Below are 16,138 nucleotides of genomic sequence, written 5' to 3'. Positions count from 1 at the left end.
TTTATGTATGTAAATTATTATAATTAAAGAATATAGTAGATAAAAGGAAGAGGGTCAAAAATTTGAGAACTCAAAGGATTTTGTTTAGAAAAGAAAAATATATTCATTATTATCTAGTGTATTGATAAAAACATTTCACTTGTAGTTTTTTTTGTTGTTGTTTTTTGGGGTTTTTTTTTGTATTTTGGCCGCGGCATGTGGGATCGAACCTGGGCCTCTGCAGTGAAAGCGCCAAATCCTAACCACTAGGCCATCAAGGAACTTTCTCATTTATAGTTTTCATTTCAGATTTTTTTCTTCTAGAAATAAGCTATTCATGATTTCAAATTTTTAAAAATTTCATATTTTCATTTATTTTCTTTAATTTTGAGAATTTCATGGAATCAAAAGACCAATCAAAATTTGACAAAATGATAGGGAAGGTAGAAAACTGTACATTTTTTAGCAATATTTTGCAAAATCAGTCTGGAAATATATTTAAGAATTGATTCAGATTAAGAAAAGGGGCAGAGAATAAATATTGATGGTACTGTGCATAATGGCAAAGTTAAGGCAGGTGGTAAATTTGAAAGTTAAACACAGATATATGTTACTAAATCAAAATTAGATGTTCCACAGACTTAGAGAGTGGCATAAATTACCCCCCCCCCAAAAAAAAAATCTGAGCAAAACGTCTGATAAAACTGGGCATTTTTATTCTAGTGAAATTTATAATAATGCAAAATCTTGGCAGTATTTTGTAATAGATAAGTTACCTTTGTCAACTAATAGTAGTATGACGATTACTTCAAAAAATTTACAGAAACAAGAAACAATTGAGAAACTGAAGCAGCATACAGCTCATACTGAAAATGATGGTAGTAATGAATATGAAAGTGAAGAGATGTCCAAAAAGATGAAAGAAGGGAAAGCATATAAACAACTTTTGGCAAAAGGAATGTACATGATGCAAGCAGCTGTGACTATGGAAGCATTTTCAGATGAGGACGTAGGTAACGACTCAGGCCAGCAAAGGCCTCAGGCCGACACCAGTGCAGAGAGTTTGCAAAAAGGGATATTTAGACATGAAAATAAGCATGGTGTCTATCCACTTAATAGTAAGGAAATAGAAAAGGAAAGTGATGAAGGACAAAGTCAGAAGGATTCAGAAGTGGAAGAAATAGTCTCTAAGACGGAAACTGGTCTGGTGAAAATGACAGGTCTGAATGATATAAGAAAAAGTGAAGAGAATAGAAAAAATATTGATACATTCCTTGACGACTTACCAAATAGAGACATGAATATTGAGGATGAAGAAAATAAAAACTTTGTTAAGGAAAGTAAAAGTAACAAGCAAGATATGATCTTTGACAATGAAAGGGAATCTATAGAGGAGCCAGACAGTTACTTGGAAGTTGAAGGTGAAAGTCAGCAGGGTACAGCTGATGGATTCAAGCAGCCTGAGTCAATAGAATTTAGCAGTGGAGAGAAAGAGGATGAAGTGGAAACTGACCAAAACTTGTGGTATAGCAGAAAATTTATTGAACAAGGACATGAGGAAGAGATCGAACACAGAATGTCCAAATACATGGCAAAATATGGTTTTAAGGGTGACCACATATCAGAGGAGCAGGAAGGAGAAGATGATTCAGAAGGAAGAGGAATAGAGGAGCAAGAGATAGAGATAAATGAGGAGGTGCCTGGAGAAAAAGAGGAGGAGGAAGCAAAGCTCCTGTCAGATGACCTTACAGACAGAGCAGAGGTGAGTGAAGGCGAGGGAAAGCCAGGGGGAGAGGCAGAGCACGTGCCTGAAGGTGGAGGTGAGGGAATCGGGAAGGAGGGTAATTCAGGAGTGGAACAGAGGAGTGGAACAGGAAGTGAGGAGGGGGAGGAGGAGAAAGACAAGGGAGGAGGAGAAACGGAGAGCCTGGGTAAGGGAGAGAAAGACCTGAAAGAGGAGGAGGAACGGGAGCAAAAGGAGAGGGAACAGGGCCATCAGGAGGAAAGAAACAAAGGGCTGGAGGAAGGGGAAGGGAGCGAGCAAGCAGGGGGGGAAGGAGAGGAGGAGGAAGGCAAGGAGGAAGAGGGGGGAGAAGGGAAAGCAGGAGAGGAGAAGAGAGAAGGGAAAGGGGAAGAAGAGAAAGGAGAGGGGGAGGAAGAGCAGGAGGGGAAGGGGGTGGAAGTAGAAGAGGGGGAGGGGCAGGAAGGAGAAGAGGAAGGGCAGGAAGAAGAGGGGGGAGAGGAGGAGGGAGAGGGAGGAGAGGAGGAGGGAGATGAGGAGCAGGAGGGAGAAGGGGGAGCGGAGGAGGGAGGAGATGAAGGAGAGGAGGAAGGAGAAGAAGGAGAGGAGGAGGAAGGAGAGGGGGAAAGAGAGGGGGAGGAGGAAGGAGGAGAGGGGCAAGGAGAGGAGGAAGGAGAAGAAGGAGAGGAGGAAGGAGAAGAAGGAGAGGAGGAAGGAGAAGAAGGAGAGGAGGAGGAAGGAGACGGGGAGGGAGAGGGGGAAAGAGAGGGGGAGGAGGAAGGAGGAGAGGGGCAAGGAGAGGAGGAGGGAGAGGGGGAAGGAGAAGAAGAGGAGGAGGAGGGAGAGGGGGAAGGAGAAGAAGGGGAGGAGGAGGAAGGAGAGGAGGAGGGGGAGGGGCAGGAAGCAGACGGGGAGGGAGAAGAGGAGGGGGAAGAAGGAGAGGGGGAGGAGGAAGGAGGAGAGGAGGAGGGAGAGAGGGAAGGAGAAAGGGAGGAGGAGGAAGGAGAGGAGGAGGGGCAGGAAGCTGAGGGGGAGGGAGAAGAGGAGGGGGAAGAAGGAGGAGAAGAGGAAGAAGGAGAGGGGGAGGAGGGGGGAGAGGGGGAAGGAGAGGGGGAGGAAGAGGGAGAGGGGGAAGGAGAGGGAGAGGATGAGGGGGAGGGGCAGGAAGCAGAGGGGGAGGGAGAAGAGGAGGGGGAAGAAGGAGGAGAAGAGGAAGAAGGAGAGGAGGAGGAGGGGGAAGGAGAGGAGGAGGGAGTGGGGGAAGGCAAGGAAAGGGAAAAGAAGGAGGGGGCAGTGAGGGAGAGGAAAGAGGAAGAAAACTGCAGGAGGGAAGGGGAGAAGGAAGAAGAGGAGGGCGATGAGGAAGAGGAGGGAAGGTACCAGGAGAGAGGCAATGAAGAAAGTGGAAGGCAGGGAAGACAGGGTGGAGGAAGAGAATACAGCAAAGTGAGCAAGATGAGAGGATCTGTGAAATATGACAAAGATAAAACATATCCAAAAAAGTTTATTACTAACAGGGAAGGAAAGGGGAAAGAGCATGAAGTACAGAGGTTCAAAATGCCAGTGCAGTCAAAACAACTCTTAGAAAATGGGCCACCAGGTTCCAAAACATTTTGGAATAATGTATTACCACATTATTTGGAATTGAAGTAACAAACTTTAAATTTGACCTGATTATGTCCAGCCAAACAACTTGAACACATTATGAAGAATAGGCACTCTTTCTGTTATATTGATTTTATGTCATGGTTACCTTACCTGTGGTACAATAGAAACTGATAAAGATAACTTGAGGCACTGGTAGATTTTGGCTTCTCTTAAACTAATATTTTGGTGTATTTTCCCCTGAATTATAAATATATAACTAGAAAATATCAAAAGATCATAGTATATGATTAATATTATTATTTCTCATTAAAGACAGTTTTAGGAAACAGGAGTATATTGTAAAAGTATTTTGTGTATACAAGTAAGTCCCTTTAAAAATGGCACGGATCTTTAAGGGTTTATAAAAACGTCTAATTTCTTATAACTATGTTAGCATAGTTTTTTCAGTCTATGATTACAGTTTGCCTACCGTATAGAATAATTTTATAAGAATGGGTGGTATTCTAAAGCTAAAATGAGGAATTCACATTTTTTGAAAAAATAGTGCTGTCTTTTTACCTTTTATGTGTCCTTTTTGCAGCAGTCTACAAAGTGACAGCTGGGTTCAGAGCTTAGACTCTAATGTCTCTTTTAGTTACTGTTTGGTAAATGACAGAATATCTAATGAAATGGAGATGAACGTATATTGTAAAAGTATGAAAAACTTTAAGTATTTATTTCCAGGCAAAGCTACCCATTGGGCTTCAGTTTCCTTATCTGTAAAATAGAATGGATTAGATGATATGGTAACTATAGCCCCTTGTAACTCTTAGATTCTTTCATTCTAACGTGTTTGTTATTTGCATAAGAAAATTTTTTAAGGAAGAAAAATTATACTTTACAATTAATCTAGTTTTCTATGAAATGTTCTTTACTCTTAAAAAATTATGACAGCTTTAATGTCTTTTGTCTTCTGTAATTCTGTGCTTCTAAGCTCCTATCATTTCTGAGCTTTCACTGTACTGTCAGACCTTCATTCCCAGTACTGCCATTCCCAGTGTCTATTACTTACCTTCAATGTATTCTTCATTCACTATTCTGTAATTCTCTGTTTGCTGTTTGTCAGAATGTTTCAAGTAAAATAAAAATTAAATGTATACAGTCAGTAGTTGTCTGTGAAAAGAGAAACTAATATTAGATATTGAATTTTAGAGAGGCTAGATTTCCACTAGAGTAATTCCATTGTATGTAGTGCAGCTAGTTTGTTTCATTATTGTTTATTCATAGCTTTCCTTCCCCAGTCCTTTCTATATCTTAGACATGAGGAATTTCTTATACTTTCTTTTATCAAGGAGGACTGTGATGGTAAACATCCTGTGAATTTTGTGTAGTTGAATTCTTTGCACATTTGATTTTTCATGAGTGAGAAAGAATACGAGGAGAAAGACTAGGATAGGAAGTGAAGAAATTCCTAGGAGTAGTTATAAATTTTGTCTTAGCTGCAAGGCTCGCTGGTAGCTTCCACTAACTAACCAAATATGCGGATTTGGCATTGCAGTGTTCTAGCAAATTCTACCACATTCATTAGTGTTAGTAGAATTGAATTAATACTTTGATTAAAATGTATGTGCTGTGTTGTTAAATCTAGTGCAAAACGTGGTTATCTTAGAAGTAGACTTAAGATTAAATAAGATGGATGACAGAAGTGGAGTTCATAAAGGAAAAACCTCCAAGGAGATGAGAAACTCTTAAACTCAAGTTACCAATGTTAAAGTTATGGGCATGCATCTTCCACTGGAGAGATAATCAGCTGGCAATACTGAAATGATGTTCTTAAAATATGTGCATCTCAGAATTTGAACCAGTCTAGATAACCAATTGTAAACAGCATTTCTTACCCATTTCTCCACATTTCCCTGGCCAAAAAAAATTTTTGTGCTCTTTTAGAAGCAGTAATTCATGCGTGCCTGGTACTCTGGTCAAAAGAGCACTGGCCTAGTCATTTTCAGACCTGAATTAATAGTTGGTTAAGTAGATTGGAATAACTAGTTCCTTCTTTATTGTCCCCATCTGGTGGTTGATCATGCTTTTACTGTAGTTTATCAGTGATCATTTTTGAGGCAAGTGTGAGTTGTGTATGTAGAATCCATTGAATTACAGTTTCAAGTGAGGACTCTGGCAGAAAAATAAGGTAAGCTGCAAAGGAGTACCACAGAAACATCTGCTGCTGCTGACCAGCAGCACTCCAGGTGAGTGCAATTGAAATGTTTTCTATTATTTCACTATAGAAATAAATTTGCTGTATACATGTAGATTAAAAATAAAATGCTACCACGGAGAAAGGTGCTGTAATTCCTCCCTTCATTCCTTCCATTGTGAAAGTTAAGTGTGATATTATATGCCCAGTACCTGACACATAACTTATAATTGGTACATATTGTTCAGTCAACAAATATTTATGTACCAGGCACCAAAAAGAGAACAGAAGCTACCCCAAATCAGGTGGATCTCAAGAAGTGAGGGCTGCTTACAATCAACTTCCTGTGCCCCTCTAACCTACCAGGGATGTTAGGTAGGTATAGATTTCTTGAAAGAACACCAGGTAAAAAGAGTTCCTATGACTCTGCCTTAACTGTTGCTTATCAGTGCCCTTATATTTCCTGATACCCCCATGTTATTAGCCAAGACTGCCCAAAGATAAAAATATGATTTGAAAACAAATCTATGACTTTCCTCCATTAAATCCCTTAGTTAATAAGAAGAAAGTGCTTTTTATAAGATATGGCTCCTGATCTCAAGGAACTCTTAGCTGTTTCTACAGGCTGACCAGAAAATTTACCAGCACAGTAGGGTGCTTCAGGGGTGGCACTTCAGCTGCCACTGGGAAAAACAAGGAAAGGGCTTCCCGGGAGTGATGGTGAAACTTGAACTGAGTCATGAAAAGTAAAACCTATCCAGGCAAAGAGGGGGCAGGGTGATGAGAGCCAGGCTGACGGAAGCCAGGAGAGTGTTTCAGTGTGACTGCAGCCTAGAGTATCCTTTGACCTGGATAGAGGGGCACAAGACCTTCTGTGTTTGTAAAAGATGTTTAAAAAGAGTAAGATGATCACGCTTGGGGTTTTGTAGTGTCATTCTGGCAGCAATATGGAGGGTGGATTAGAAGGGAACAGGACCAGGGTCAGGGATAGCAGTCAGAAGGCAGTTACAGTAGACCAGGCAGAGACTGAAGAGGGACCGGACTAGGACAGTGGGATGGAGAGTTGCGGACATGTATTACTGAGATTTGTGGATAGAATGGAGAGCTTAGTAAGGATATGGAGCTTGGAGGGAGGTAAAGTCCAAGCTTTTCTTATTTCTGGCTTGGAGAATTGGGAAGAAAGAGTGCCATTCACGGAGACTGAGAACTGAGGAGTAGGGGCAGATTGAGGAGACTGCTTGGGGGCTTGTTGATCCAGGAGATGTTCAGCAGGCAGATACACATCTGGGTTTGGAGCTCAGGGAAGATGCTGAGTATCAGCGGCTTATAAATGTAGTTAAAACTGTGGATTTGAATGAGAGGCAACATTCGTAATGTGAAAAGAGAACTGAAGAGAATTCTGGGAAACATCAGTAGGTAAGGGGAGGTTGAAAAAGGGAAGCCTGAGAAGGAGGAAGGGTAAGAACACTTTCTAAGAAACAGAGGGGCCCCCAAAGCCAAGGAAGAAAGAGCAGTGGAGGGCTGCAGAGAGGGTCTGGGGCAGGGCCCACGTTGACATCAAAGAGTGAACTCCAGGAAGTCTACTTTTCAGAGACATAGAATCAGAACTAGATTTTGAGAAATAAATATCAAAGAGCTCTACTGGCATATTTCTCAATTTAGGAAGGGAGATGTATGTTCCAGAGACTTCGGTGCTCTGGGGGGAAAAAATTCTAAATTTTTATTTGCTGTTATTATATACGATGGTACATAAGACTAGGGTATTGCTGAAGTGAGCTTATCAACAAAAAGGAGGAGTATGCAATGCTTTAAATATCAGTGAGTGGGGCGGGGTGATGAGGAAACAACTCTGAGGGCAGCCATTATGGTCTGCAAATTACTTGGGCAGAGTTGGTTCAGAGCATGGGCTCTGTAGTCCAGTAGGGCTGAGTTCCAAACCCAGCCCTTCACTGATTAGCTGAGTGGACACCTGGAAAAGTTTTCTTTTTTTTTAACCTTTCTGAGTCTTATATCCCTCTTTTAGTAAAGGGGGGGGGGGTCTTTTGATACTTACATTAGTTAACACATGGAACATGTTAGGGGTACTCAGCAAATGCTAACCTGCATCACTCTAACTATCCTCTCTGATCATACCAAGTCAGGTACAGTGCTACCCTCATGAATCTCCAAGTCACTGGCTGATGTGCATGAGTTTAATTTAGTTTCATGTGCCTGTAAACCTTACTTTTGTTTAAATACAGCGTAGCAACCCAAAAAAAATTAGCTTATGGAGGTAGATCCATGGGAATGAAATGGATAATGATAACCGTTAAATATGGGGTAGAGTGAAACTATCATTACAGACCATACATGGGTCAAATAACTGCCCCTCAACATTTGAACCATGACGAAAGGCTGGTGGTACTCACATGGTTAGCCTAAATTTAGATATTAGTGCTGTCACAGGACCACAGATTTCCCTCTGTATCCTAATGTTTTTATCAAATAGTTAAAAAATAATTCACACATAAAGTGTAATCATGGATCATGCATTTGTTTAAGATAAAGAGGAAGATAAATCATCTAAGGAAAAAGAGGGGGAAAATAATAGAGTAAAACTGAAAACAAGAATAAAACTGTGAGCCAGCAAGATGTTCTGTACCCTGAGCACTACATTCATTTTTGCAGGCCACTTATCAGAATCAAACTGTAATATATTTGGTGATAAAAATACAGAATTAGGAATGAAGTAAGGGATTGGCACACAGAAAGAAGGGAAAGTTTAGAGATTATAAAGTAGTGTCATTAGAAGTGAAGAATTGGGAAGTCACAACTGGCAGCCCATGGGTGCAGTCTGGCCTGCAGACTTATTTTGTTTGGTGTACATAGTGATTTTTTAAACATTTGAATCAGATGCCAACATTGAAATACCAGGAGATTTTACATTGAAAAAAAAATGTTTTTCCAGACTTCTCTTGGAAAACCTGAGGGTCTAGGAATATCTTGCCCTGTGGCAACACTGGCCTATAGCCCAGCTGAGGCCACCCCCCACTTCCCTGCCGTCCAGGGGCTGCTCCTGACAGGCGTCCGCCTTCTTCCCTCGCTTGCTCTGGCTACCAGCCACCTGGCAGAGAATAAAGGGATGTGTACGAGAAGGTAGAGCAAAGAAGTGTACATTTTAAGTGAACTATTTTCTATTGATAAGATCTGGGACATGGCAAAAAGCATCCAAGCTTCTTGTTTTTTGACAGTCCTCAATGCATACTTGGGATTCTATCTTTTTATAGAATGGCCTTTATAAAATCACTTATATTTATATATAGATACTTATTGTTTGCTCATATTATTTTCTCTGTAAACAATCTTCTTCATCTTGATACAAACCCTCCTAGGTAGGTGTTGCTAATGTCATTTTTCCATTTTACAGATAGACTGAAATACATTAAGTAGGTACCTTGCTCAGGCCAAGAGTAGTAGAGCAAGGCTTTGGAAAACAGTGTTTAGGTCTTTGTATTTAGTGCCCTTCCCACTCTCCACTCCTGCCTCAGTGATGTCTAGTGTAGTTAAAACTTGAACTTACATGTTAGCTCTTCTTGTCCTAAAAAGAAAATACCTTGAAATTGAGATTTTAAAATATACACTTTCCACCCGATGACTTAGATATGAAGTTTTATGCTCTATTTAACTTCTTTGGAAAACATTTTCTACCCAATGTGACATTGAAGCATGTCATGAATCCAGAATTGTAGCACAAAATTTTACACTTTATAGTCTTTTTTTTAACTTGAAAAAAAAATTCTTTTGACGTTAATACGTAGACAAGTATATAGCTCATACATGTATAGCTCAATGTATTTTCCACAAACTGAACGCACCCATATAGTCAACATCCAGATCAAGGAAAAGCACAGTGTCAGCTCCCTAGAAGCTCCCCTTCAATCCCCTTCCAGCCATTTCCCATCCCCCACCCCCTCCAGGGTGACCACTAGGCAGACTTCTGATAGCAATCTCTAGTTTTTAAAGCATACAGCATACAATGTAATTGTTTCTTTTTTTTTTTAACATCTTTATTGGAGTATAATTGCTTTACAATGGTGTGTTAGTTTCTGCTTTATAACAAAGTGAATCAGTTATACATATACATATGTTCCCATATCTCTTCCCTCTTGCATCTCTCTCCCTCCCACCCTCCCTATCCCACCCCTCTAAGTGGTCACAAAGCACAGAGCTGATCTCCCTGTGCTGTGCCGTTGCTTCCCACTAGCTATCTATTTTACGTTTGGTAGTGTGTATATGTCCATGCCACTCTCTCTCTTTGTCACATCTTACCCTTCCCCCTCCCCATATTCTCAAGTCCGTTCTCTAGTAGGTCTGTGTCTTTATTCCCGTCTTGCCCCTAGGTTCTTCATGACCTTTTTTTTTTTTTTTCAAGCAAACTGAAACCTCATGGGGAACATTTGGTTTCTTGGTATTTCCCATAAGAAATGTAAAAAGTGTTGCCCTGGGCCAGACCAAAGACTGCAGCTCCCTATGCTGTGTCTGACCAATGAAATAAGGGTCCTTTGGTGGAAGCCAGGCCCATTCACTTCTTCGCTGGGGTCCTAACACCAGATGCACTTCCACTGACCACTCCAGATTACCTCTTTACATCATATGTGGTTCTGGTGACAAGAATGTATTTAAACTTTATCCTTTCTTTTTATAAAATGACAGTATTCTGCCAGTCTCTCCTAAATTGTTTCAGTTTGAAGGTAAGTGCTGTATGTGACTTAAAGTAGTTGTCCAGATATATGTAGATTAATTTTAAATGTGCTTAATTAAGTGCAAAGTGTCATGATTGATGATGTGATTTCTACTGCAGATGCCATTTTCTAAGAGCTTTCTCAAACTTAGAAAGTGATGTAGTTTATTGTTGATATAGATTTACATGAAGTTAATGAGTAAAATTGTAGTTCATTATAAAAGAGATGTTTTGCTTATTTCTAAAATAAGCTATAACTCCATGTCTCTTTTTATAATAGCACGATATCCTATGGTTACATTAATACCTTAGTAAACTAGCACAACTGGAATTGACCCAGGTCCTAGATTAGCCAAACTGTCCAAGTAATGAGGACTTTGACAGAATACAGCTCACTGACCCTCCCTCTCTGGGAGATAAGTGGGCAGAGTCTGAAATTCTCTGTCTCGGAAGCTCTGTTCTTTCTAGTTGGCCTTCATACATGTACATTTATGAATACATCTGTTTATCAGGCCTAAGTCTTAAATCTAGTAATCTTGCTTCCCATTCCCTTCCAAAGTAAAATGATCTCTTATCATTTTAGCTACCCGTAACGTGCATTTGGCTAGCCATGATATATGTCACTTAGAGGGGAAATCATGCAGAAGAAAAAGAAAGCTTTAGAAGTTCTTGGTAAATGGTAGCTACCTTGTTGTTAACCCTACCCAACCTAAACATGTAGCACATCCTTTAATGTAACTCTCTACCCTGGTACCCTGTTCCCTTCTCCCACATTCCCTTCCTGAGTGCACTGCCTCATGACCTTGATTAACCTAAGTTAAGCCCTCCTAGAGTAACTTCTGAAACTCTTTCTTAAATCTCAAGGCTTCACTTCCAGATTGCTTGTCCTCAGTGGGAATGCTATTAGGCCGTACCCTTAGTGCTGTTGGCCTGAGGATGCCACTTATATGTTTTACTAAGGTGTGAAATACAAACACGTTCTCTCCCTAGCCTGAACTCTCACAATTTGTATTTTTGCCAGAAAAAAAGGTGAGTTAATTATTAGAGACATTCTTTTCAAACCACCCAGTAAAGATTCTGTTGGGTGTCAGGCTTATCCTTAGCCAAATAGCCACTAGGAAGGTGACCATGAGAAGCTAGTTACAGTGTTGAAGGGGTATAAAGGGCATATATGGTCTCAGGCAAATATGGCTAAGGTGAACTTTGTAAAAACATTCTTCAAGGGAGTGAATGGCACAGATTGCTTACTGTGTCACCTATCTTAGGGGTCATCATGCCTTTAGTGTAGTGCATAAATGGAAAGCATAGGAAAAAAAAAATCCAATAAAGAGTCCAGTCTCTTAATGACAGTAAATAAGCAGTTTTCCACCCAAAATATGAAATGGCAAAAAAAAAAAAATCTCAGTATAGAATAAAGGGTAAGACTAGTATTTTCTGCCTTTACTTAATAAGCATTACATGATTTATTACCAGTCTATCAAATCCATAGACAGGCTGTTTTATAATTTGGATTAGCTGGACAGGAGCCAGATGGACTAAGTTCTCCCTCTGTCTGGTTTTCCATCTGCTTTAAATAACCAAGAGCAAACAATTTAAAGCGCCTGTGTCCCTTTATCCTTTTCCCAGAATGTAAGTAATTATAGTTACCTCTATCTTGTGAATATTGGTGAATTGTACTTCTGAAGTGATTTTAAATCCTTATGTTTTGGAAAATGAACATAATATATACATATGATTATGTTATAATGCTACAGTAGATAGAAAGCTTTTTAACTTCTCTAATATTTAAAAGCATTCTTTTGAGACAGCCCGGAAAGCATTTTGTTTTTCCATTTTAACCTTACCATAGGTGCTAAAAAGAACTTTGGGAACCCTAGTCATTGAAAATGTTGAAATAGAGTAACATGCATGAAATCCTTGGTAATATAGTAACTTGATATGCAGCATGGATTATTCAGTATTTTATTTCTTTGACTTTAGTATTTGAATTCATAGTCTATATGTTCTTTGAGATGGTATAAATTACTTACGACAGCAATATCAAATCTCTGTTTTTTAAAGAAGAAAAATTTAACTCTTCCCTGATCATCAATTTTGTCACAGGATCACGAATTTTCAGAAGATGATGAGCCAGAAGACGTGCATGAGGAAATTAAGGAACATCTAGAAGGCGAGAAGAAAGCTACAGGAGACAGTAAAAGTGTTCCTGCAGACGACCACAGTGAAACCGACAACTCAGTTAAAAAGGTATTGACAGCCATTGAGAAGGTATGATGATAAGTGCTTAAATCCCAAGACCCTGCCCAAGAGAAAGCATATGGGTCCCCTGGTCTCTGCAGAGGGCAGATTCCAACTTCCTTGGAGAACAGAAATATTTCCATGAATAACTTTGTTCATGTGCTATAGGACAAGCTTTGACAAATTTATGAATCAGACACCCTTTTTTCTCTAGCATTCTTTCCACATTTCTTGGTAGCATTCTGTTCTTCAAATGAATGGAAATCAATTGATATGGGCCAGTTTAGTACACTCTTGAGAAATTAACCAAGAAGTTCTGCCCCAGGTCCTTGAAATGATAAAATTACAACGTTAGCAGCCCAGTACTAGTGGCAGAAATGGGGTTGTACGTGCACACATACGTGTGTATATTGACATGTACATGGACAAATGAAAGTTGTTCACAGCAGTGTTTGAGGTTGTGATCAGTTCTGCAGAGGTGTGGTATAGAAGAAAGTATTCATAGGAGGAGTGGGAGGAGGCCTCACTGAGGAAGAGAAAGTCATCCTGAAAGTGGAGCTAAGGATGCCAAAAACATCTCTTCCATCTGGCAGAGTGACCCTGCTAGGAGACAGTTGGTAGGTTTGAAATCATTCGTTTGCTAGCACTACTCTGGATTCATTTCAGAGGTATGGAATTCAGAAACCCAAACTGAATGATACTGTATTGATTCATTTTCATTTCATTTTTTGGACCTCTTGCAAAGAGCTCTGAGTTAATCCTGCCTTCTCATTGATGAAACACTATCATCAGTGGTCTGTGCGAGGTGCTTCTCTCTTTATTTAAATTGATTCCCTTTGAGCCTCATTCCCCTTTTCCCTAACATAGCCAACCACTGAAACATGCTTGTCCTTTTATTTGAATGTGTAATTGTAAAACATGTGTTGTTGTTTTTTGTGTATTTTTTTTTAATTTACAAAATGGTATTGTGCTAAAGAGGTCGTTCTCTTCCTTGCTTCCTTCTTTTTCCAAGACTCCTTCCTCTCACTGAGGAAAAAATATGTTCTAGCAGTTATTGTTTTCTTTCCGAGGGAGGGAACGATGGGACTTCCCTGGTGGTGCAGTGGTTAAGACTCCACGCTCCCAATGCAGGGGGCCCGGGTCCAATCCCTGGTTAGGGAACTAGATCCCACATGCAAGCCGCAACTAAGGAGCCCACATGCCGCAACTAAGGAGCCTGCCTGCCACAACTGAGACCCAGCACAACCAAATAAATAAATATTAAATGTTAAAAAAAAAAAAGAGGGAGGGAAAGATTCTGTTTTATAAAGAACATCTATGAGTTCCAGTTATGGTGGTCCCTGAAATTCTTTAGCATAGGATTCATTAAACTCCAATTTGACATTATAAAATGTTGAGCTAATTCCTATACCAATTAATGTTCCTGAATCTTCTTTGAGTAGAATTCTTAAATATACAATTCTTGTTAATTATACGATTTTTTTTAAGGGAACTTTATTTATTTATTTATTTTTTAATTTATGGCTGAGCTGGGTCTTCGTTGCTGCACAGGCTTTCTTTAGTTGTGGCGAGCGGAGGCTACTCTTCATTGTGGTGCGTGGGTTTCTCATTGCAGTGGATTCTCTTGTTGCGGAGCACGGGCCCTAGGCACACGGGCTTCAGTAGTTGTGGCATGAGGGCTCAGTAGCTGTGGCTTGCGGGCTCTAGAGCCCAGGCTCAGTAGTTGTGGCGCTCGGGCTTAGTTGCTCCGCGGCATGTGGGATCCTCCCAGACCAGGGCTCGAACCCGTGTGCCCTGCATTGGCAGGTGGATTCTTAACCACTGCGCCACCAGGGAAGCCCTAATCATGCAATTTTAAGCTAGGAAAGACATTAGCAATCACGCAGCATCTAAGTCAAGAGTCCTGCAAAGGGAAGTAATTGTCACATGTTTATGTTGTTAGCTAGAGACTGACTCTAGAACCCTGCTTAAAACCAAGACTAGGTTTTCTAGCTCAGCACGAATATGTTTTTTATTATATTGTTTCTTTATTGTTTATAGGACACAAAAGCCAACCGAAAGGAACGGGCCATTCATGAATACAGTGAAAATCCAAAAGGTGTGAGCACATTTGACTTCAAAAGCATACTTTTAAAAAGGCTAGATACATAGCATACTACGTTCATATGTACATACAGATATTTATGCATATATGTGCTGTAACTAAGGAATTATGACTTACACGTATGTATTCTGTTTTACACTTTTTATTGTCACATGACCCTCATAATAAGCTATGAAATATGTGACACAGGCTTATGTGTTCTCATTGATCACCACCACAGCTTCTTCATGGCTGCTCATGTGTCAGTGTTAAGTGGTTTAGAACAGCCTTTTTACTACTTTTTTTTTTCAATCAGTATTATTAAATTGGGCTTTTGTCCCAGATCTTGATATATATGTCTGGTGAGCACTGCCAGACCCCATCGCTGATGTCCAGGCTGGTCTAGAGCCACAGCAGGCCATCCAGTTATTTCCCCCCGAGCCCAGACCTGAGTCTTTGATCTTACCACAGGCGTTTCAGAGGAGTCCTTTCCCAAGCCTCGCTGTTGGTGTCAGAGAACAGGTGTCACAGAACAGAGGAGACTGTGACTGCCCTTGGGACCTACAGTTTCTACACCCAGATCATTGGTGCTTTTGCTATATGACCCCTATATTATGTTTCCACACCATCACATCACAGGGGGCCTTTTGCTGCGATGTCATTACAAATAACTGTCTGTAGTAGTGGATATCTGTTCAGAACTTAAGCAGAAGAAGGAATAGTTCCCTTAATACATTTTTCCTTCTAACTTCTGCAAAAAGAGTAGTAAGTTTTAGAATATTTTAAGCAAAATGTTAAAATATTTGTCATCTCTGAGTAGTCTTAGCATATAACCTAAAGTGTTAAAAAGAAATTAAATGTAAGATTTAAGTTGTTGATAATATAAAATTCAAAGAATGCATATGCTTCATGAGTCTACTTTAAAGATCATTATTCAACTATATAACATGTGGATTAATTTGGAATACCAAAAACATGACATGTCCATTTGGGTACAAATAATTTCATTACAATGAGGTTAATTTTTTTAAAAGGTAATTTATATTTTACAGAAGTCTTCCCTAACACTTACTGTTACCTTTGCTATACTTGGTACTGGTCATCTAAACATTTACAACATTGGTCAGGTCATTCTGAGATTTTTGCCTTAATTTTTCAGGAAATATGCAGTTGTCTACTACTCTTTAGTATTACCTCATAATTCATGGTTGATAGAGTTTCACTGAAAGCCTCAGGACTTTTCTTTTTCTCATTAGTTAGAAAAAATATTTCTAAATATATCCTATCATAGGAAATATGCATGATCGTGCAAAGGGCAGTTCTTCAGAAATCCTGGAAGATAGTAAAGCAACAAAAAAATCAAAGAAGGTAAGTGAAATGAATTTTTCATTTTAGTGTTAAGGCTAAAGTATTGAATCGCTTCTACTACTTTTTATATGGTGATCCACATAATTTAACTCTCTTAATATGAGTTTTGATGACTCAAGAACATGTGACGAATTTCAGGTGATGTTTCACATCTTTAACGTGCATATTTACTTATTGGATTTTAGATTATGATTCAGATTGCTCTGCAAAAATGTAATAGCATGT

At 39.7% G+C, this 16,138-nt stretch overlaps 1 protein-coding gene across 4 annotated transcripts in view; it reads left to right on the top strand.

Moving 5' to 3' along the window:
• RPGR (retinitis pigmentosa GTPase regulator) overlaps window positions 1-16,138 on the top strand; it is a 63,812-nt gene that overhangs the window by 34,115 nt on the left and 13,559 nt on the right. For 2 of the 4 annotated variants that reach the window (XM_068532762.1, XM_068532761.1), the window contains one exon: window positions 803-3,511. In XM_068532762.1, coding sequence (XP_068388863.1) covers window positions 803-3,373 — 2,571 coding nt within the window. In that variant the 3' untranslated portion in view covers window positions 3,374-3,511. Of the gene's footprint in view, window positions 1-802; window positions 3,512-12,327; window positions 12,472-14,502; window positions 14,561-15,836; window positions 15,914-16,138 lie in introns of those variants that run through there. The other 2 variants (XM_068532763.1, XM_068532765.1) reach the window with 2 other exon arrangements.

Source organism: Eschrichtius robustus, chromosome X (assembly GCF_028021215.1).
Source record: "Eschrichtius robustus isolate mEscRob2 chromosome X, mEscRob2.pri, whole genome shotgun sequence".
In the NCBI taxonomy this organism is placed as follows: Eukaryota; Metazoa; Chordata; class Mammalia; order Artiodactyla; family Eschrichtiidae; genus Eschrichtius; species Eschrichtius robustus.
This window is presented reverse-complemented; position numbering and strand designations above follow the sequence as displayed.